The following is a 24,548-nucleotide window of genomic DNA, read 5'->3' as shown; positions in this document are numbered from 1 at the left end:
TAGTTTGTATTTATGGCACAAAGGTCACAATTTACCATCTGTGCAAAATACAATGCACCGAACCAAAAATAACACAGACTTAAAAGAATAAACATGCCTGAACAGAAAAAAAAATGATAATGCGATTAAAAATAACTCCATGAAATTACAGGGTGCGGTAGAAAACCCCGGACAAACAAATTTTAATATAACTTGATTAAAAATTAAAAAATTTACAAAATATAACAAATAATAATAAGAGTAAACTTTTACTGATAAATAAATTTAATTGGTTTCAAAGTGGCCGGCTTTTGCAGTGATGCAGAGGCGCAAACTCTTATTGAAATGTTCAGCAATGGTCTTCTACCTTTAATCTATCCCATTCCCGCAGAAGACATTTCTTTAGAGAGTCCAAACTTTTATGTCGTTTAGTGCAAACCCTAGACTCCAAAATGGACCATACACTTTCATCATGGAATTCAGATTCGGCGAGTATTGTGCCCATTCTCCAGATAATATCACGTCCAGAAAATGTTCCTTCCATCGTCTGTCTTTTTAGCCTTGTGGCCTGATGCAGAGTCTTGTTGAAACTCCCATTTTACCTTTCCGAAGTGCGCTTTGGCCCACGGAAATATAACAGCTTCTAGAATGTCCCATTGGTACACTTTTTTTTCCCACAAAAACCAGAGATGTTTTGTAACTTTCGCAAATTCGCCTCAGACCAAGACCGATTTTGGATTTTTGAGATGTTCACAAACTGCTGAAGTGCTTGGTGCATCTACTGACCAGATCCTATAGTTCTAGGAGTTACTAAATTTTGAACGGTAAAGAACTTCTCATTAGTGAAAAGGAATATCTCTAAGTTCTGACATGCGGCCCGTTTCAAAAGTGTTCGGTGTCTTTCGAGTCACACGAGTTTGTTTTCTTCAGTGAGAAGCTGAACTTTATGGACTTTGTAAGGCTTCAGTCCAAGCTCTGATTTTGCCATTCGTTGCTCTGATCGATCTCTTATTGCCAGTTCACTAGCGATCTTTCTCATGGAAACCTTCGAATTTCATTGAACTTGCTTTTTGATAACCTACGGCTACTGAAAGTGTTCGCCATACGTTTCAGTTCACTGCCTGGACTTTTACCAACATTGCCAAGCTCTTTGAAACGATAGATTGTATCAGACACTGTTTGAAGAGGCACATTAATGACTTCATACTGCTCGTTTTCCAACATTAAAATAGCATATCTTTTGCTTGGCATTGTTAAAAGGCCAAAAATCTGTACATAAACTAAAGGATACATTATAAAATATGTTACAACTGAAGTAAGTGGTAGATAAAAAGAAATGAACAAAAGTTTAAAAAAATTAATTAACTTCTATTCTGTGATGTAATAACTTTGTGCCGCACCCTGTAAAATACGAGGGTAAAAAGTACTAGCTATTGAAAATCTAAAAAGATTTCGATGTGGTTCTCAAATCAGAAATGTTTGGCGATGTTTAAAAAAAGCTTAATAGATGGCGGTTCAAAGAACGTTATTAGCTGTAATTCGGATGAGAACATGATGCGCATGAAAAATACTATTCACCAAACAAAAGATACTTATGTGTGAAACGTGTGCGACCGATGTCGAGTCCATTTGACATCTGGTTCTCGCACTTGGATAAGGGACAGTGTCTCGTATAATTCAATGTTGCTAATCAGAAACCCCGCAATATTCTCAATGGTGAGTGCAGGCCATAGATATAACATCAGAAAACGGAACTGACCACGGCAGGACTGAAGCTGCTTTTACCACACCGTCGGCCAATTCCTGGAACTCGAATTATTGAAATTATACTCAGACATTTGGGTTTCTGCTATTAATCGTGACTGCCATGCCATCAAGGCTCAAAACTCAAGTGCTGGATTTGGAATATTTGATTAAGCATTATTGAATATTTGAATACCAATCGCAAAAACGGCTTTAAAACAAGTATATTTTCATAAAAATAAGTAGATACAATCAAAAACATTTTCAAAATACATGTCTAATTATATTATATTAATAAATACTAGTAGAGTTTTCGAATTCTTAAATTTTGCTGTTCCTATCTACATATAGAACACAAACGCAAACGAACGTTTAGTGGCTAGTACAAATCTTTTTTTTAACTATATACACAGTATCGTAATTACGCTAAAAAATAATTTTTCAGATAAATCATTGCTATCAGCATTACAATACCAACCAATCCAATGCAACTCACTTTTAACTAAATGCATAGTTATCCTTCCCGTCCTTTCCTCTTTTTTGAGTAATGTCCGCAAAGAAAAATGAGCCACACTTGGCTTTGTACCACAAGTCAAATTTTAGCTCCCCCTCAAAAAAAAAAATCGAGTCCATTAAAATGCAAGCGTTTGTGAAAAAAAAATACTTTATTCACTGGTAAAAATATAAATCTTTCATAATATATATACTTCTTAATTAAAAAAAAAATTAAAAAAAATTCCAGTAAATTAACATATATAGAGAAAATATTTGATCCTCTTCCCTTTGTATAAACCTAATTTTCACATTTAAATCTTTGTTTATAAATAGAACACATCCAGTACTAAATGCAAAGCAAACCAACAGCAAAGCTCTTTAAACACATATTTCTTTCGCAAAATTTCAAAAACTACCGGTAAACTTTTTAACCAATACAGAAATGTCTTTAGCGAGTTTGTCAGCTTCTTCCTGAAAAAGAAAAAAAAATTAAACATTTTAGAAAATTATTAAATTATGTTTCGAAAATTCACTGTGTTGCTTAAAAGAAAGAACTACAGAAAGCTTAAAATGACTTCGGGGTTATCCTTCAAACTGAAAAGTGAATAGAGTCGCGTGGCAAGCATAACCGCACTTTGATTTCTCTGCCGCTTGATGCGCAACAGATTGTGTGAGCAGTGCAAAATAATTAATGTTCATTCTTCACGTTTTTAAACGATTAGAATGGACATTAAAATGGATGGCTTACCACAGATAAAAAAGAGAAACAGAAGGAAGGCGCATTTTAATTGTTAAAGGACAGTTTATGTTATTTTTGAAACCAGAAACGAACCTTTCGGAGAAAATAATTCAAAACTGAGAACTCGTTGATTACTGTAGCCCGTTATTTTTCTAATCTGCACGTTTAAAATAATAAGAAAACCAGTCACTTAGCTCCAACAATTGCTCCGTTTTCGCCAATTTCTGTTGCATATCATCAAGACCTCTAAATATGTCATTTAACGGTCATCTGTCCTCTTTCCCTCTCCTTTTCGACAAAAGTCGTTAAAAAAAATAGCTTCACAGTGCATTCGCTATGCGGAAACTCACGACAAAGTTCTCCAGCCAATGCATCATATGGAACCCATAGCCGATAGATACATCTTCGACACTCGCCAGCACACCAGCAGGTTTCATTTTTGGAAGAAAACGCATTGCACATTCTCCGAGCAGTTAAAACCTGGATACATAACCACAATCGCGGCACCGAATTCAAACGTTTTTGCTTCATATGAATATCCTCGATACTCATGAATGGTCGTTTACCCACTCTTCATTTCGAAAGATATTGCAAAATAAAACTTTGATAGAGCCTTTAATCTCTACAACTTGTCTGATTTTACCTACTTCCGTCGTTAACTTAACAATTTCGCAACTTATATTATAGTAATTATACTTTTAGTATATTTTTGTTATAAGAGGCAGAACACAGACGCTAACTGATATGATTAAATTAATTTTATTAATGCCATCCCGCCTTCAGTGATGACAGTAATATTATTAATATAGTCGTATTGGCCAGCTTTGAGAAAAATACTTCATAACGAAAAAAAGTATTATTTTAAAATTATGCTACCATAACAACGATAAAACTTTCTATCGGTTAGCTATGTCTGCCAAGTGACAGAATTCATTGGCAGTGAAAACTGGCGAAATCGAGATTGAGGACTCTGCCTACTTTGCAATATTTTTGGATTAGTTCAGTTAATTTAGTTATATTAAAGTCCCGTTTTAAACCAATACTAGGGCTATTTTGAGATGGACCTCGTACTTTTGAACCGTGGTCAAATGACAAAATCAACACTTGAACTGTCACCCCTCTCCAAACTTCCACACCACAAAGAGGGAGGACATTTGGTCCCGGCGGATTTAACGTGTATAAGACTCGATTACACTGCAGTTCCTCTAAGGAATCGGGTCTCGAACCTGGAACCCTTGATCTATATCTAACCACCAGGTCATCCCAGCCAGCAATATCTCTGGAAAATGAAAATGGAGGAATTAGATAAACCTTGATAACATATCAAGAATCCAAGCTTTCATACGAATTAAAAGTTAGCGAAGTTGACATCAAACGATTTTTTATATCAATTTTTGAAAAAAAAATCGATTTATCGCCATTTTGACGATGAATCATGGGCCCACGATGAATCGCGATCCAATACATAAATGCGCTCGATTAATTTTCCTTTTCGATGCTTAACAAATACTTACTCGCATTTTTATTATTAGTGCATTTGCAGAATTTTTACAATTGTATGTTTTACTGTTGGATTATCCGTCTAAAATTCATTTTGATTTAAATATCCTGTAAGGATACAAATCTAAATTATAAGTTTTGAATATGAATAAAAATATGAAATAAAATGATGAAATACAGCCAAAAATTACATATAAACTTTTATTTTAAAAAACTCAAATACAACTATTGAATTTCCTGTAAAATGTATTGTGCGATGAAATATTTTTGTATAGCAGCCAACATTGATGTATATGTCACACTAATGAAACCAAAATTAAATCAATAAATTGGTGTTGGTCCCATATTGAAAAAAGCCATCAATTCATGTCGAACATTTAAATTGAAACTTATATAGATTTCCTATCTAGTTTTAAATTTATGTGAAGCAATATTTTTTCTTGATTATAGTATTTATTGTTCATTGAAAAAATTGAAATTTTATGCATATTGTTACGAAATTTCCGGGGTTCGTTTGGATAGTGGGAGATATATGGTGTGGAGAACACTTAATCAGCAGGCGGCAGTAGAAAATGAAACAACGACGTTTATTTACACGAGGACACACAGGACAGCACAAAGACGACAACTATATACAGCACAGAACACGATTATCTTCAGCCGAGACGTGCAGCATACAACAGCATACACAGCAGCAAACAACACACTCTACTGCAGTCAGTAGCGCACAGCTTAGTTCAGCACTAGCTTCACTCCGTCGCTGCTCCGCTTATCTCTGGAAGGCTAGTTTTTTACCGTCGATCCCGACTACTCTTCTCTGTCCACCACTGGTCCACGACTCTCAATTCCCCACCACTCCCCGGCAGCTGCAGCTCCTTTTATAGGTCTTAGGAGGAGGGGCTAGAAGCCTCTCAACCAATCAGGAACGTTCGAACAATCTCCGTACCTACTGGACGGTTCGGGAAAATTCTCGATTTTCGGGTATAATCTATTTTGGCGCCGAAGTCGCCAAATTCGTCGCCAAGCTCTGGGACCTCCTATGGAACCAACTATGCTGGGAAGCCGCATCACAGATTCGTAACATTGTCCCCCTCCTAAGGACTGCACGTCCCGGGCAATCCCACTTCAATACAAACGCTGGCGTAGCTTCCGAATGATGTGATGATGTTGATGCGTTTGGCGACTTCCGGTCTTTCTAAGATGACATCGTTTACTAATTTGGCGGCGACTAAAGATCCATCCGAACCTTCTCAATGCTTTTGACACGGACCTCTTCGTCGTTTCGGATTGTACACCCAGACTTGATTTCTCTTCTTGAAATGCAATGTGTCCCATGGAGCGAAACGCTGGATCGTAGTAGAGTCCTCCGGAATGAATTCTTGCCAGGCTGGTCGATTGATCCCTTTGAACTTCTTCCATCGAACCAGCCGTATATCAGGATGATACAACAGTCCCTTCAGATCCACTCGAATGCCAGGTATTCACCTTCATCACCAAAGCCTCCGCGGGAATATCTCCGCCTATTTCCGGCTCATTCCCAACACTTGAGAATTGTCCGCAGCTCTCCACACTGGATCTTCTGAAGAGCGCATCCGTTTTTGCTGGAAGGGTCCTTCTGCGACGACGTAACATGTCCGGATGCACAGGAGATTCCTCGGCACCTACTTGCATGACCTCCTTGGAGAATCCACAGCAAAGCCGAATTCTTGGAGGAAGTCGAGGCCGTGACAACAAGGATCAGCGATTCCAACCACGTAGTCTTCTTCCGTGTCACTATGCCAGGAGATACCAAGAGGCTTGCAGAGAGGTAGTCCCTTCAATCTTTGGGACGAATCCAATCCAAACAGGGTCACATCAACTCTTGCATCCATAGGCATCGAGCACGGGCCGTCACCAACAGACCCGTCCGAAGAAAATCCATCTTCTCCATCCCGAAGCGTCTGCTCCTTCGATTCCACTTCAGGGGACTCATTCAAAGAAGACTGCTTCAGCTCTGCAATTATTTGACAGTTTCCCTGTTCGCTCCTCTCCTCATTAAACCTCGGCTCCTCCCCCGGATGGCTAAGCGCCCTTTCGGCGACACCGGTCTCCATTCGATCCTCAGTCTTTTCCTCCACTTGGCTCTCGCTGCTTCCTTCCATTTCTTCTGTGATAACTTGGATGCCTTCAGTTTTGTTAACTTTATCTTCTAAAATTTCTTTCCACGACGAAGGTCTTTCTTCGATTCAAAATTCATGTCTTCATATCCGGTTTTCATTTCTTCCGTGAAGGCTTTCATTTCTTCCATGAAGGCTTCCATTTCTTCCGTGAAGGCTTCCATTTCTTCCGTGAAGGCTTCCATTTCTTGCAAAAGTTTCTTTTGTCCGGCTTTCAGTTCTTCCATAGACTTCTTCATCTCAGCCAACAGAGCCAGTAACTCACCATTGCCGCTATCAGCCATCGTAGCCTGAGATATCGTCTTCACCATACACTGTTGACCACTAGCCCACTTCTGACACCAAATGTTACGAAATATCCCATTTCTGACACCAAATGTTACGAAATTTCCGGGGTTCGTTTGGATAGTGGAAGTTATATGGTGTGGAGAACACTCAATCAGCAGGCGGCAGTAGAAAATGAAACAACGACGTTTATTTACACGAAGACACACAGGATAGCACAAAGACGACAACTATATACAGCACAGAACACGATTATCTCCAGCCGAGACGTGCAGCATACAACAGCATACACAGCAGCAAACAACACACTCTACTGCAGTCAGTAGCGCACAGCTTAGTTCAGCACTAGCTTCACTCCGTCGCTGCTCCGCTTATCTCTGGAAGGCCAGTTTTTTACCGTCGATCCCGACTACTCTTCTCTGTCCACCACTGGTCCACGACTCTCAATTCCCCACCACTCCCCGGCAGCTGCAGCTCCTTATATAGGTCTTAGGAGGCGGGGCTAGAAGCTTCTCAACCAATCAGGAACGTTTGAGGCGTATCTCCGTTCCTACTGGACGGCTCGGGAAAATTCTCGATGTTTCGGGTATAATCTATTTTGGCGCCAAAGTCGCCAAATTCGTCGCCAAGCTCTGGGACCTTCTATGGAACCAACTATGCTTGGAAGCTGCATCACAGATTCGTAACAATATGTATACATAATCCTAAATTTAGTCCATTTTCCGGGTTTTTTTTTTGTGTGCGTGTGTGTGTGCGTGTGTATTTTATTTTTAATATGTGTTACATTATTCAAATTTTAATACTCACGTGTTAAAAATATAAAATAAAAATAGCACTATTTTTCATGTTTAAAATAATATATAAAACTTTTCGTTAAATAATTTCTCGATTTACTAATAACGATAAAAGCATAAAGCAACGAAACTATTATTAAGCAATAAAAATCTGAAAAATTTGTCTAATTGCCAATTGATGAATAAATTTTACTTCTAGTCAAACGTTCGATGCAGATCGAAATTTCGAAATCAATTCTGGAATTATATCTTAAAATATATTTCCCCTTTTTAATTCGTTTTGCTTCCTCTAACAGTAGGAACTTTTAAATTTTCAAAAATATATAATTTTTTGAACTTTATACCTCTAAATGTAAAATTTAGTTTATATTCTATAATATACTGTTCATTCAATTATTTTTTATTTGCATTAAAAATTAATTTATGTGGCAGATCTGTTCACCTGTTATTTGGTCCCAATCTAAATTTTAATGTTCATCAGTCTTGATCCAGCTTCATCGAACTTTCGAATGAACCTTCTTATAGAGTTTTCGATACTGATTGAACTTCCGATATGAATCGAATTTTCTATTCTGATCAAGCCATCGAGAATAAGTCTAATAATTGGATTCAGATGCATCTCTTTGGAAGCACTTCCGGAAGCGGCATATGTGTTGATGGACTGGAAGACCTTTATTACTTGGATGCATTTCAGATTGCATAAGAGTAGAATAAGTGTGTTAGCATGCCTATTATGTTTATCACTTTTTTTTCCATACGCTTCTAAATATTTTCAAAAATACATAATTTTTCAAAGCTTTATGCCTCTAAAAATAATGCTTTATTTCCATTTTATAATTTATTGCTCATTCATTTATTTCACTTTACATTTGTAATAATGATTATTTTCAATGACAGATCGGTGCTTAATACAGTTGCTTGTCGAATTCGAATCCGCGTTCAGTGTTGATTGTAATTTCAAGTGCGTCCCTTTTCGTTTCGATGGCACGGCAATGAAACTGGTTCCGTGCACATCAGACAGCGATGCCAATTGAAATATATGGTGGAATGAAATGCTTTTTCGTGGACCTTTCGTGTCGCATTTCTTTTACCCTCATTCACAATTTTAAAATGCTTTTTTCTTTTCAAATATTCAATCATTCGAATTCCCTAGAAAATGTTCCCATTTAAATTTTGAGATATTTTTTGTTGAAATATTTCATTTTATTTTTATGATAAATATTTTACTGAAAGTTTTACAATCTATAATTGCCTTTCATATCATACTTCTAGTATTCTAATTTTCAATTTGACATTTCGATGTTCACAATATATCTAAATGTTGACAAAGCATCCCGAAATGCTATTAATATTCAGAGACACTTGCGTTTTGTATTCTAATTGAATCAGAAGTGGAAGCATTTTCTAAATCTTTGACGTATTGCAATATTCTTTCAAAATATCACGAGTTTCATAAAAAAAAACATTTACACTGAGGTTAAAAACCCACTTTTGACATCTTGAAAAAAATTCCCAATTTTCAAACTTCTTTAACAAAATAAAACGTTCCCAGGGCGAAATTTTGTGTTAAATTTAACTACAGGTTTCTATTCTGCCCTTATAATGACATTCAAGTATTTCTACATCTGTTATTTAAGAAAAGAGTAGAATTTTTGGCAGTACCACAAGGAACGGACGAGTTTATCTCGTATGCGTGATGGTGCCATTTTACGCCGAGATATGGCCTCAGTCAATAAATTTTCGGTTTACTGCATACATTCCGACACACTAATAAAAAGGAAGTTGTGAAGTGAGAGCATTATATAACATGCCGCTTTCTCTATTTCCTGTGAATAACAACGAGTAAAACGAAAAATTTATTCAAAAATATCTTTTATGAAATCAAATCACGTGACAAGTTACCTGCGTCTGGGCTTCAGCATATACTCGCACAACATCTTCTGTGCCAGAGGGACTGAAACACAAAAAACAGTAGATAACAATAAATAATCGCTCTGATCACATAATAATTAAAAATCAAAGCAAGTCTTAAAATCTTGACATGAAAACTGCAAATATCTCAAATGAGATCAACTATAAGGCACAGAAAGTATCTTTTGTAAGAATATTTATATATTGAAAGGTTGACTAAAGCTGTACTTAGTATTCTCAGAAGTCTGCTTTCACGGTCAATCTCATTGATTTAAATATGACTTTGGACTACTTACCATTTAAGGGTATCTTTAAAACGAAAATCGATAATTAAATTTGTCAGAATACTCTTGCACTAATTAAAAAGAATTTCAAATAATTGCTTAATCAATCTAACAAAAGTCGGCATTTTTGCGCCGAAAACAATGTGATCATAAAGAAACCGACATCCAGCAAGATTCTCGCTGATTTTACCCCAAAGGAAAATTTTATTCGTAAAATATTCAACATTAAAAGATTGCAATGCATAATAAACAGAATAAACCAATCAGTATGAATCCAGTCGCAACTATGTAGTTATTCGAGCTTCATAACAAGAGCTTGAAAATGTACTTACCGGACAAACGCTCTGGCTTTCTTGAATTCGGAGACTACCCTGTCCACAGCCTCTTGGAAGCCCTCTGGCTTCACGCACTTCCGCTCGGCATCGGTGGTGGAGAAGACGTTGCGGTCGGGCACCTGGTGGAAGAGAGGAATGGGCATGATAGAGCTTCGCAGTTTGAAATAAAGTCTTCTCACGAAAAAAAAAGCTTTAAAAAGAATAAACAATTTCATCAAAAATATGGAAGTCAAAACAAAATCGTAAAAGCACGAAACGCAGATAGAAAAGCTATAAATAAAGTGAAGTAAAACTGTAATCACATTTATAAAGTATTTGAATTTTAATATAATGAATATTTAGGGTTTTTTTAAAGATTCTAATAGTTTTATTGAAAAGCATTTCTTTTGATAAATACATTAATAAAAAGTAAATGACAGAAACTGTTCCTTAAAATGCAGGATAAAATGCCGCGTTCTTCCTTTTTTTTCAACACTACAATCATTTATCCAAGCGTTGTCAGAATAAAACGTTACATTTAATTATCCATCAAATTTTGCCGATAGCAAGAAACCTGGAGCCGTGGTCACTTTTATCATTCCCGGGTCGGAACCCTACACATGCGTTTTAAAAAATGTGCAATAGACGAAATAATAGAAACAATAGATGAAACTATTGATTCAATCAGTTATGTTACGCTGTCAGAAAGAACCAATGGCGTCCTTCATAAGGAACGATGCTATCAAAGACAAGGCACAGAATGTCTTCTGAAATGCAACAAAAATCGTCACCCGCTTTTATTTCAAAAATAGTTACAGCTAATAGCTGATGTTATAGCTAAAAATAATTATAATTTCAAAACCGTACCAGCAGTCAAATTCAAACGAAGTGCATGCAAATCTGCAATCCTTTTCTAATGAGAAAAATTAAGATGAATAACCTGAGCCTTCTTAGGATTGAAACCAAAAGAATTTCCATAGATTAAGAACTACTGAAATTTGAAACGAAATCAAGAATTGTGAACGTTGCTGTTACGTAACCATGTTGCCCCACCTCTCACTTGTAACGCCCTCTAGCGGTATATGTAAAAAACCAGCAGTCCTTGTAACATCATCGACGTAGCAGCACGCCGAAAGGCAAAGCTCAAACCAACTCCCGAAAGCGGAGAAACAATAAAATCTTTAAAATACAAAAAAGGTCCGTCATCATTATCGAACCTCTCCATTCTGGTCCTAGCGATCCGGAGACGAATTAGCGAAAATATGGAGAAAAATAAAACTCAAAAAGCCAAAGAGTTAAATAGAATCCGTGGAAGGATAAAGGCGAAACTAACAAGTGTTAAAAAGTTTGTTGAAAGTAGTTCAACGGTTGAAGAAGAAAATAAATTCATATTCAGCTGTCAACAAAAGCTGGCAATTGTGGAAGAAATAAAAAATGAATTAGAAATTTTATTCAAGGATTATTTAGAAATCGACGAAGATGAAACACTTAGCCAAAAGTGCGATCAAGAAATGTTGGATATCGAAGAAGAAAGAAACGAATTAGAGGTAAGTTTGAAATGCTTACTCTCTAATTACAATGTTAAGGAAAATGTAATTCATAATATAAATGATCAAAATTCAAATTTGAAAGCTTATATCAATCATATTGAATTAAAAACGAAACTTCCGGAAATTCAATTACCGCTATTTTACGGAAAAATGGAAGAATTTAGTAATTTCAAAACTCAGTTTATGTGTCTAATAAACGATAATACCGAATTAACGAATTATCAAAAGTTATTTTATTTAAAAGCTGCCCTCCGTGGTGAAGCTAAATTTATAGAAACAAGTGACGATACATTTGAGTCACTGTTTGCTGCTCTCGAAGAACGCTTTGAAAATAAGCGAGCAGTTGTTGATATTCACATTCGAAATATGCTAAAACTAGAAAAATTAAATTTTGAGTCTGCAAAAGGTTTACGAAATATCACAGACACAATAAATAAAAGTCTGAGAGGTTTAAAAAGTTTGAATTTAGAATGTAATGACTTAACAAATGCTATATTAGTAAATATAATATTAGAAAGACTTGACAAAGAGAGTAGAAAGGCATATGAAATGTCCATACAATCAAAACAAATACCTTCATTGAAGGAACTCTTGCAATTTTTAGAATCAAGAGCGATGGTAATCGATCAATTAGGGAAATTCCCTACAAGTAACAAATTCCAGAAGGAATTTCAAGGCACAATAAATAAGCCAAAAAAACTTTCTTCTTAATGCGAATAAACTAAGTAATGTAAAGCCATGTATTTTATGTAAATTTGAACATCCTTTACAAAGATGCTCTGAATTTTTAAAATTGAGTGTTTCTAAAAGAATCGAGCTTTTAGAAAAATATAACATTTGTAAGAACTGTTTGAAATTGCATAAGCCACCCTGCAAATCCACATTCCTCTGCCGAAGCTGTCAAAAATCAGGCCATAATTCTTTGATACATCTGGATCCTAAACTCTTAAGTACGCGCCCTGCAAAGGTCACGCCTCCAGGCGCGGGGGAGCAACTTTATGTAAACAATGAACCGTCTGGCTCGTCGAGGTGGTTCTATGGTACTTGCGCTCGATAAATTTCCCCCTTTCCGCTCAAGTGTCAAGAAAGACTACCACATTATAAACTTTATCTTCGCATGTAAGATTTGGCGATTTTACAATGTACGCCAAATGGTAATCAACTCACTATGAATGAGAAAGATACACCTTGTCTCTGATAACGAAACGAAACTTCCTTGAGAAAAATGCTGATGACCCTTACCACGTTTCAAACGAGTGTTGAATATAATAAATATAAAGTGTGAGAAATTTGCTTTAAAAATGTATTTATTAAAAGGAATACGTTTACAATTTTCCCACATGGAAGACATTTATAAAAATTATAATTCTGATGTGCATAATACAAATTTAATCCAATAAAATGAATTATAATTTTTAGTTTTATGAGGATTTAATCTTTATATCTCTTACTGTTTAACTTTATTTAAGAAAATGAAAAAAAAAATGCATAGAAAGGGCTTTAAATTCAAATTTAAATGGATATCAATAATGTTTAATTCTTTCTATATGTATGTATGCTTTTATGTATATACATTCCACAAACTGATACTTGAAATGAGATAATGTAATTTTTACGTTAAATCTGTTCAAATAAGTTTTTTTTTTTTTTTTTTTTTTTTTGCAAAAAAAATAAGCTTTTTGGCTGGTTAAAATAAATGATAGGAATCATATTAATAATTTTAAAAACAGCTGCTGGTTAATTCTCAGGGAAAAAAAAAAAACATTTTCAATAAGAAAATGTTGATAATTAATTTAAATGCAACATCTAAATGTGCTACATTAAAACGCTTAATTCTCAAATACAGTATCATGAGCTTAAATTTTATTCGCAAGTAATGTAGTAGCAAATTTCTGCCTATTTTCTTAAAAGCGCTGCCAATGATATATTACTAATTTTCAATTTGTCTTAAATCTATGCACGAAAGAAAGCTAAAAATAAAATATATTACTTTATATTTTATTCGTTCTTTTGTTTTTTTCGCCGATGAATTTCTTGCCAAAAATATAGATTTATATAGATTGGATCTTTATCGTAATCAAAATTGGAATTACAATGGTAAATATTTAAATATTAGGCCTTAAGATAAAAACTAATTTCACAACTATGTAAACATGGTTTCTAAAGTCACTTTTTTTTTTAAATATTGCATATAAACATACTTCGAATTATAAAATTTCATTAAATATAATAGGTAATTGTACAAAAATTGTAAAAATAAATTTTTTTTTATATCCATCATAATTTCAAGAGTGAATTAGTATATATTGATTCTTATTTTCCATCTATACAAAATTTCACATTTCTATCTAGAACATTTGTAGGTATATGCTTAGTTTTAAATTTCGAAGGACTGGCCACAAATGTGGAAGAAAGCGTTTATTTCGGAATGCAATTAGTACATCATCAAGTCATTATGGCTTTAAAAAAATTTGATAATGATAACGTTGTTTATTTTCACTCTTCGGCAGTTGCACTATCGTCTTTATAAAGAAGGGAAGAGAAACTTCGGGAACTGAACATTTAAACCATCTCAGAGACTTACTGGAATACTCAGCAAGAAAAGCATTGTTTTTGTTGCAATGCAAAATCAAAACTTTTTTTTTTCTGAAAAATGTTATTTGGAGAGACGAATGTTGCTTTAATCTAGATAGAAACATTAATTTGAAAAAATTTCACGTTTGGAAAAGTGAAGACAATTTTTCGTGCAAGAAATTCATCATCACTCGCAGTTTTCTGTTCATATGTTACAACTGCCGTTTCTAGAAGTCCTTGAGTTGGTCTTATTTTCTACAAAAGTATATTGTATGGTAACGATAGATTCAGTTAATTTTTATTGGCACTATATCTGAACTAAGAAATGAATTAACTTTATCAATAGATATTTGATAAATCTTTGCTGACTAACTCAAAAAGCCAGTCCTCATGTCACATGAACTAATCACATATGCTCAAGCATTATTAAGTTAATGTAATTCTGCATAGGTGTTGAAGGTGTTAATTTGGAACCAATTTTTAAGCACTTTAATTAATAGAATATCATTCTTTTTTTTTTAATGTAATGAAAGTTAATAAATGTTATGTTTTATCAAAGGAAAGATAGAATTTCAACCTCTTGAAATTAAGCATGTTATATCCTTTGAGAGTAAATTTTATTGACCACAGTTTAGTACATATTATAGTATAATTTTATTCAAATACTTTAAAGATAAGGTTAGGTTATTCTTTTTTTTTTGGGGGGGGGAGGTCTTCCAAAAAGGGCTTAAATTGGAATTAAAATTATTACCTGAATTTGAAGAGGTCTATCGTAGCTCTCAGAAAGCAGTTATAAAAATTATCATTAATTGAAATTGGAAAAGTCTAAAGCAAAAAGATAATAATTAATATAAAAAGCCACCAATCAATAGAAAAATTAAGGCTGTATTCTTTTATATCTTGAGGAACAAACGAATAAAAAAGGAAATGATATCGTTCATAAAATATCAAACTTGAGTTCAGATTTTATATGCTGATATGAGCTTGAAAATCAAAACCTATTTTCCATTATTGAGCTTAAAAAAATTAGTGATGTAATTTGTGGAATCATTTTCTTTAATTGATCCGATGAAACGATTTTAATAGGCTATATTTTTTTCTACATTAAAGCGTATTTCTCAGAGTGTTTATTACATTTTTAAAAATAAATAAACTACAAAAAATTTACTGTTTTTCCTTTATTGAAATTATTTTTCTGTCAGATTTCATTAAAAACTATTTTGGTGATTCAAATATGACAAACTTCCCTTATTTCTACTATTTTGAAAATACTCCTATGAAAGTAAGCAATATCAAACTAATTTTTTTTCTCAACCAATAAATATAATTACGAAGGAAATAAAATCCATAAAATGATGTGTAACGCACTAATCATTCTATTTACTGGCCAATTCCATTAGATTTGTTGTTGTTGTTGTTGTTAATTGATATAGTTGTATCACTAAAACCTGAATTTGAAGTCAAAACTTATGTCTTGTCGTTGCCTAAAAATTCAATTCCCTGTGTATTAGATATCCTATTCTATGCAAGATATAGTATTCAAATTTCGTATGTGAAAATGTTCTCTTTAGGCATCTATTTTCTTTCTCTTTTTTTGTAAAACATAATTATTTATCAGATATAAGACATTTCTTTGCATAAAAGCAGAATTGATTTTGTAAACAGAATTTACATGATTTAAAATATTTTTTAAAAGAATATTTAACAAAAAAGGGAGTTGAAATAAACAAAAGTAGGTTTTTCCAAACTAATGTATTGAAAGAAAAAGGCAAAAGAATTCTTGAAATCTATAATATAAAACTGGCAGATAATTGGCAGAATCCTATGTTCAAATTAATCCACTTATGTACATTTTTTTTTAACTAAAATTTCTTTTCCATTACGAATCTAATTTCAATAAATGTTAAGACAATTTTACTTTATGACATAAAACATGAGTACTATTGAGATTAAAAAACATAAAATTGCTAAGTGAACTATTGTAATATATATACATACACATACATTTTTTCCCTTTTATGAGTAAAGATAATAGCAATTTTGAAGAAAATTCATTCAGAAATATGAGATTGTTCAAATATTAGTAACTAAAACAGCTATAGATTCTCTTATATCTTACTTCTTTTTAAATGCATTTAATTCCGCTATTTATTTTTCTGATAAAAACAGTCTTACTTTTCTATTAATAATAGAATTAATTATCATTTATTGCAAGATATATGAATAAGATAAATGTATGTACAAGATCTCATAAATGAAAGATCAAATAAAAAATTTTCAAAAATTATCGCCATTCCATTATTACCAATTAGCCCGACCGGAAATGCAGCTATGGAAAACTAAAAACCGTCACCCGCGCCAAGTTTTCTTGCCAAAGGTCCAAATCCCAGTAAACCTACGATGCAACAGGGGTAGGGAATGATTTACCGAACGCAAATGTTCCGATACCGTCGAGGTTGCCACAAAAACTAACCCTTGATGCTGAGTCAGCGCTTACAAGTAACTCGAAACTATCTTCAAACATTCTATGCACCGCGCAGTTATTTATTGAAGACGCATTTGGTCAAAAAATAAAAATAAAAGCCCTGTTGGATTCTGGGAGTTCGGTAAACATAATAACTGCAGATTTGGCCAATTCTTTAGATTTGAAGCAGAAAAAGGTGAATGCATCTATCTCTGGTATTAACGGAGGAGAATTCTTCGTTAAAAATAAATTAACCACTACCATTTTTAATGAAGACAATGATTTTTCCAGAACTGTATCATTTTTAATTATGCCTAAAATAACGCATTTAACTCCTTCTAAAGAAATCGATATCTCAAAAGTTAACTTCCCAAGTGAGATAAAACTTGCGGATGAGACTTTTCATATTCCTAGTAAAATTAATGCATTACTCGGATGCGAGTTGTTCTTTGATTTATTGAAGGCAGAAAAATTTAGATCATGTGATAATTCACTCTTGTTACAAAATAGTGTGTTCGGATATTTGGTAACTGGAACAATCACAGGCAAAAATTCTTATTTCTTTTCTGGATTAATTTTTAAAAATGATAACCTGGAGAATTCTGTTAAAAATTTCTTTAACTTAGAGTCTTTTCCTGGTGATAATACAGATGAATCAGTCGAATCAAAAACTCGAGAACATATGAACAAGCTTACTGTGAGGAACATTTTCTTTCCACTCATAAGAGGGATAGTACCGGAAGGTATGTTGTTAAATTGCCAATAGTTGAAAAACGTTCTACATTAGGCGATTCAAAAGAAACAGCGGAAAGGCGTTTAAATTTACTTTGGAAAAGATTAGATAAAAATAAAACAATGGCAATACAATACAAGGCTTTTATGGATGAATATTTCCAGTTAAATTACATGGAAAGAATTTTAGATTCTCCTGAAATTGCCAATAGCGAATATTATATTCCTCATCATGCTGTGTTTCGCCCAGAAAGCACATCAACACCCTTGCGTGTCGTTTTTGATGCATCTGCAAATTCTAGCAATGGAGTTTCACTTAATTCCATTTTATTGAACGGCGAAACAGTTCAACAGGAACTATTTTGCATCATTCCAAGATTCCGAACATATCAGTTTGCATTTAGTGCAGATATAAAGAAAATGTATCACCAAATTTTGGTCGCAGAAGCAGATAGAGACCTGCAAAAAATTCTGTGGAAACCTAATAGATTTGCTCCTGTGAAAACATACAGACTTCGGACTGTGACATATGGAACAAAATGTGCTCCATTTTTAGCCACCAGAACACTCAAGGCATTAGTTGAGAAAGAAAAAAGTGAATTTCCCCAAGCATCTGCAACACTTCCTACTGATGTTTATGTTGACGACATTTTAACTGGTTCAAATAACTTACCAAAAATCGAGGCTTTACAACAGCAGTTAATAGAACTTTTAAGTAAAGGAGGCATGCAACTTCACAAATGGGTTTCAAACCATCCTGGATTATTAGGGAATAATCAAAACTTAAATTTTGAATTTCCAGACTTAACAACTGTTAAAACGGTCGGAATGCAGTGGCGTCCCACAGACATTTTCACGATTGAAGTGACTGTCAGTTTGATAAATCCTGTGAAGTGAAAACAAGTCTTTTGTGCAGCAAATCGCGAGTGTGTGCAATCAATAACGACTTTATGAAAGAAGTTAAAACTCTTTGCGAATTGAATTTACTAACTAATATTTCTAATAATTTTATTTGTAATATTTTAAATTTAAGTAACAACTACACTAAGTTTTGTAAGTTATCTTTTCAGATTTATTAATAATTTGAAGTGCTCTTCTGCACATAAAAAAAAGGGTAAGGTAACAATAAAGGAAATTCAAACAGCATCCAACTTCATGGTAAGCAAGGTGCAATCTTCTGAATTTTCAGAAGAAATTAAAGATTTGTCAAAAGGTATTCACATTAAACAAAGTAAGATTAAAAATTTAGCACCATTTTTAAATTGTAGTATCGATTTTTGTGGACCATTCTTAATTAAATGTAAAGGCCAACGCAAAGGTATTTTTCAAAAGATTCATATTGCAGTCTTTATTTGTTTTTCAACTAAATTGGAATTAGTTACCGATCTAACGTCTAATGCTTAAATTGCAACTTTAAAACGCTTCTTTGGCCGACGCGGTAGATGTGCATGGATATTTTTGGATAACGCAGGAAATTTTGTTGGAACAAATTCAGAATTAAAAGGATTGAAAAAATTAATGAGTAATCATGATGATACTTTAAATAATTATCTAACTACAGAAAGTATTGATTGGAAATTTATTCCCCCAAGGTCTCCTAATTTTGGAGGCTTGTGGGAATCAGGTGTCAAATCTTTTAAATTTCATTTAAAGGGAGCAGTAGGTTCTATAAAACTCACATTTGAAGAATTTTTAACATTAACTGCAGAAATCGAAGGTATTCTAAATAGTAGACCTATTGTACCTTTATCTACGGATCCTAATGATTATACAGCTTTGATTTTGGGACATTTCTTAATTAGCCGTCCAATAACTTCAATTACTGAATCACCATTAATTGAAAAATCAGATAATTATTTGTCAAAATGGCAAAAATTAACTAAATTAGTGCAACAAGTTTGGAAAAATTGGAAACGTGATTATTTGAATAATTTACATCTTAGAAACAAATGACAGTTTGCTAAGAATAATGTAAATCTTAATGATATGGTTGTAATCAAAGATCCAGATTTGCCTCTATATAAATGGAGACTGGGTAGAATTCAAGAATTAATAAAAGGTTCAGATGGTTTAGTCAGAGTTGTAGTAATAAGAGTTTCGAATGGTGTTATTAAAAGAGGTATTAGTCAAATATGTTTACTTCCAAAAAATTAATTGGATTCATATGTGTACATGATTGTAAATAATATATAGAGACTTTAACTCATTTGTATAAATTTGTATATATAAGAATTATTTCAGTATTATTTTGTGTAAATTTATATATAAGAATTATTTCAGTATTTTTTATTTGTTTTTACATTTATTCATTTTATAATAATTCTGTCGAATTTATTGTAATGTGTGAAATTCATATAGTGTCTGAATATTGAAATTGTGCAATTTCAAGGCGGGAGTATGTTACGTAACCATGTTGCCCCACCTCTCACTTGTAACGCCCTCTAGCGGTATATGTAAAAAACCGTCAGCCTTTGTAACATCATCGACGTAGCAGCACGCCGAAAGGCAAAGCTCAAACCAACTCCCGAAAGCGGAGAAACAATAAAATCTTTAAAAAACCAAAAAAGGTCCGTCATCATTATTGAACCTCTCCAGTTGCTATTGTTAAAGAAAAAAAAAACGGCGATAAAACCAAACATCCAATTACTTTTTTACTTAGAAGAAGTTTTCATAAATCAGTTATTGGACGCATTATTACCCTAATGGTTGAGACTAAAACCTAAGAGAAATCAAAGCTTTCAAATCTACAACCGTATTAGTGGTCCAAATAATGAATCTAGGGATATTACCTAAAAACTTATATGTACTGTTTCGGCCAACTATAAAAATTTTATTTAATATCCCAAATGAATCTGTAATTCATAAGTCTCTTTTAAAACATTAATTCCGTACAAAATTTTTAATTTTTTCCTCTGCGTCAAATCTTCCCTCGAATTCACAATTGATTGATTTTTGATGCTACTCCGCGCTTTTAATTCTGCATTTCTATATCTATATATATATTGTCGCATTAAAAGAGGCAGTCGACTCCCCAAGGCCGAATAGTGATAGCACTTATCTCATTATCAAGAGATCGTAAGTTCGAATCCCGCTAGAGACAATGCGATTCACTGTTTGTGTAAATATTTAATTCCTTGATTTTATGTTTTCCTTTATTTCATGTTCCAGCAGATTCTGGACCTTTCTTTAGTTTACCAGATAAGTGTTCTGGACTTTTCTTACTGTCTCCAGAAAAGTATTCTGGAACTTTCCCTATTAATATAAAAGCAGAAGATCTGTCAGTCTCCAAGTTCAGAGTTGAGTTTATAAATTGGTTCAGCTCTACTTCTTGTGCGTGCCATTGAGTTCCACACTTAAGTACCTACGTGACAATATTCTAATTTTCAATTATAATCTGAAAATTAAAATCACTCAATACTGTTCCAAAAAAATCTATTTTCCCTTTATAATTTTAATAGAGATCTTTACTAACCTTATTAAATTGTATTTCAAATTAATTGTTTTAATTAACTGTCTATAATTCTAAGGTCTTATTTATATATTATCTTTAGCATCATTTAGTGTAAAATGCCAATCTGCTCACTTCCTGACTTTAGTGACTGGAAAGGATAATTGAATAATACACATTCTGTATTACAACACATCGATAAACCAAATACAGAGTGCAAAAACACATTCAGCAGTTCAGTTCCTTCTCACTGCACACATAAACTTAAATACATGATAATAATAACAATTTGAATGACAGATACCGTGACTTTCAACTGCCGGTTGGGAAAATCTGTATACATAGCATTCCAATCTTCAACATTCCAACCGTAGCAGTAAAGTATAGCCTCTGCTAGAAGTAGATCAGAAATTGCATCTCCTACGGCCTAAAAATAAATAGTCACTAAGATTTGAAGGGTTGAAATAAACTGATTAAACTTGGCAAAAGAAAGGGACATTTTTTTTTTTTATAACAAGAATAAAACTTCTGAGATGCAATTGCATTTTCTCTTTCTTTTTTTTTTTTTTTCTATCAATAAAACTTAAAATTTTAAAAAATAAACGAGACACATTTCACATATCTATTGGGTTGGCAACTAAGTAATTGCAGATTTCATTCATAGATGGCTTCAGTTGAATTTTTAGGTTTGTAGACGTAATACAAATGTAAAACACATTTTGTTATTTGATAGTTGGCAATTCAGCTGTCAATCAGTAAAAAAAGTTTTTTGATCGGTTGCGTAGTTTTCGTTTGGCGTTCGTTGAAAAATGGAAAATCAAAAGGAACATTTTCGTCATATTTTGCTTTTTTATTTACGCAAAGGGAAAAACGCATCGCAAGCTCATAAAAAGTTATGTGCTGTTTATGGTGACGAAGCCTTAAAAGAACGGCAGTGTCAAAACTGGTTTGCCAAATTTCATTCTGGTGATTTTTCACTCAAAGATGAAAAACGCTCTGGTCGTCCAGTTGAAGTGGATGACGACCTAATCAAAGCAATAATCGATTCGGATCGTCACAGTACAACACGTGAGATTGCAGAGAAGCTTCATCACATACATGCATTGAAAATCACTTAAAACAATTTGGCTATGTTCAAAAACTCGATACATGGGTTCCTCACGAACTGAAAGAAACGCATTTAACGCAACGCATTAACAGCTGCGATTTGCTAAAGAAACGTAATGAAAATGATCCATTTTTTAAACGACTGATAACTGGCGATGAAAAATGGGTTGTTTACAACAATATCAAGCTTAAAAAATCGTGGAGCAGGCCAGGTGAACCAACTCAACCAACATCAAAAGCTGATATTCATCAAAAGAAGGTTTTGTTATCAGTTTGGTGGGATTACAAATGAATTGTCTACTTTGAACTCTTACCACCCAACCGAACGATCCATTCTGATGTCTACATTGAACAACTAACAAAATTAAACAATGCAGTTGAAGAAAAGCGGCCCGAATTGACAAATCGAAAAGGTGTTGTATTCCATCATGACAATGCAAGGCCACACATATCTTTGGTCACTCGGCAAAAATTATTGGAGCTTGGTTGGGATGTTTTGCCATATCCACCATACAGTCCTGACCTTGCACCATCTGATTACTTTTTGTTTCGATCTTTACAAAACTCCTTGAATGGTAAAAATTTCAATAATGATGATGATGTCAAATCGTACCTGATTCAGTTTTTTGTTTTAAAAACCAGAAGTTTTATGAACGTGGAATTATGATGCTGCCTGAAAGATGGCAAAAGGTCATCTATCAAAATGGGCAATACATTACAAAATAAAGTTATTTAGTTCCATGAAAAAATTGTCTTTGATTTTCTAAAAAAAAAATCCGAAATTACTTAGTTGCCAACCCAATATATTTACTTCTTTGCTTCACTTTAGAACTACAGCTTTATAAAACAATTTCCATCAAATATACGCGAATGCTTCACCTGACTATCCACCAAGTTGCACTTACGTTATGAACTATTATTATTTTACATCTTTTATCTCTTCAGTCAACCTCAATACAATTCCTTTCTTTTTTTCTTACCCCCTCCCCTCCTTTGTGCTGCTCGTAGCGGTGGATTTCCAATCAGGTAGCTGCTCAGAGCATCTAGGCTGAAAGCAGCTGCACGAAGGTCGATTAAAAAATACTATTAGCTTCATTGCCAAATAAATAATTGTGTAAAAAAATACAAATTCTACAAACTGTAAAACATTACGATTACAATGCAGATTTACACTGAATTATTAAAATTTCAACTTTTCACCACTTTTAACTTTTTATTAACTTTTCATAAATAGCTGACGATATATTTATTATACAAGTATAATTTAAAATAGTACTTTCATTTGGTATGATAATACGTTGGTCAAAAAAAAAAATAATCGCACTACCGAATTAATTGTATTCATATGCAAATTACCTCATTTATAAGATCCGTCACAGCTGTCAATTTTTTTGCCGCTATTTGTTGCTGAAAGCTTGCACTGGAAAAAAAATGATTAAACTAAAATGCAAAATTGAGCCATAAAAGCTATTTTATGATTTTTTCATTAAAATATTTTAAGAAAATTATTTAACATTTTTATGAAAATATATTATGATCATGTTATGATCATGATTTATTTAACACTTATAAAAAGTAATTATAATTTCAAAGAATTTTGATTTATATAGCAGAATTCCATTGATTTCCAGAACATGTTGCTTCTGAAAATAACTTTCATACAACTTTGTTTCATAATGCAGATCATTTTGAATATGCGAATAATTAATTAGAAATGAAGTGAAAAGAAATAAAATAGGGAAGTTTGTATAGTTTGTACTACAAACGTAAACAAGCCATTATTTATAAATTACATTTTTCTTACATTGTCATTGCTCGATCCATCAAAAAAGGCTATTATTTGTTAAATTGGAAACAATTGACAGCTGTTGTCTAATTCTCGTTACAAATAATTGTAGCACTGGTTTTTTTTTTTTTTTTTTTTGCTTATTTCAAACTTTATTTATCAACCCTAATGTATACCAGATATTTTCATTTAATTACCTGTAATGTAAATCTAGGACAAGAGTTAAATTACAGTTTATTTTTTAACTTAAAATTCAATTTTGAGTGTACAAATATTCAACATTACATTTGAAGAATAAATAGGTGAAGAAAAATAGTAATAAACAATGTTAACCATTCGTTTTTATTCTAATCCAACAAAAAAAAATATTTTAATTATTATGATGCAAAAAATATTCAATGACCTCAGAAGATGACATATAAAACTCATATAAAAATGATATCATTTAATAATTTATATAATGATGATACAATTAATATAATTCTCTACAATAAATACAAATTTATGTTCAAGATTTTTTTAATTTAAACTTATATTCAGCTTTTTATTAAAAAATTTATGATTAAATTAATAATTTAGAAAAAGCTCGTTTAAGCAAAAAGAGAATCAACACATAGCAGATAAGACGCTAGGTAGGCTATGTTGTTTTGATACAAAACTAAAATAAATAAAAGAAAAACAAATCAT

The 24,548-nt window shown here is 33.0% G+C and overlaps 1 protein-coding gene across 1 annotated transcript in view; it reads right to left on the bottom strand.

Annotated features, from left to right (window-relative positions):
* Nucleotides 1-2,406: 2,406 nt before the first annotated feature.
* LOC129971554 (phosphoacetylglucosamine mutase-like) overlaps nt 2,407-24,548 on the bottom strand; it is a 54,103-nt gene continuing 31,961 nt past the window's right edge. The window contains exons 13-17 of the mRNA XM_056085429.1: nt 23,432-23,495; nt 21,273-21,395; nt 10,219-10,340; nt 9,594-9,645; nt 2,407-2,688 (exon numbers count right to left, since the gene is read on the bottom strand). Coding sequence (XP_055941404.1) covers nt 2,623-2,688; nt 9,594-9,645; nt 10,219-10,340; nt 21,273-21,395; nt 23,432-23,495 — 427 coding nt within the window. The 3' untranslated portion in view covers nt 2,407-2,622. The remainder of the gene's footprint in view (nt 2,689-9,593; nt 9,646-10,218; nt 10,341-21,272; nt 21,396-23,431; nt 23,496-24,548) is intronic.

This window comes from Argiope bruennichi, chromosome 6 (assembly GCF_947563725.1).
Source record: "Argiope bruennichi chromosome 6, qqArgBrue1.1, whole genome shotgun sequence".
NCBI lineage: Eukaryota > Metazoa > Arthropoda > Arachnida > Araneae > Araneidae > Argiope > Argiope bruennichi.
The sequence above is the reverse complement of the archived record's forward strand: the minus strand, read 5'-3'. Positions and strand labels throughout refer to the sequence as shown.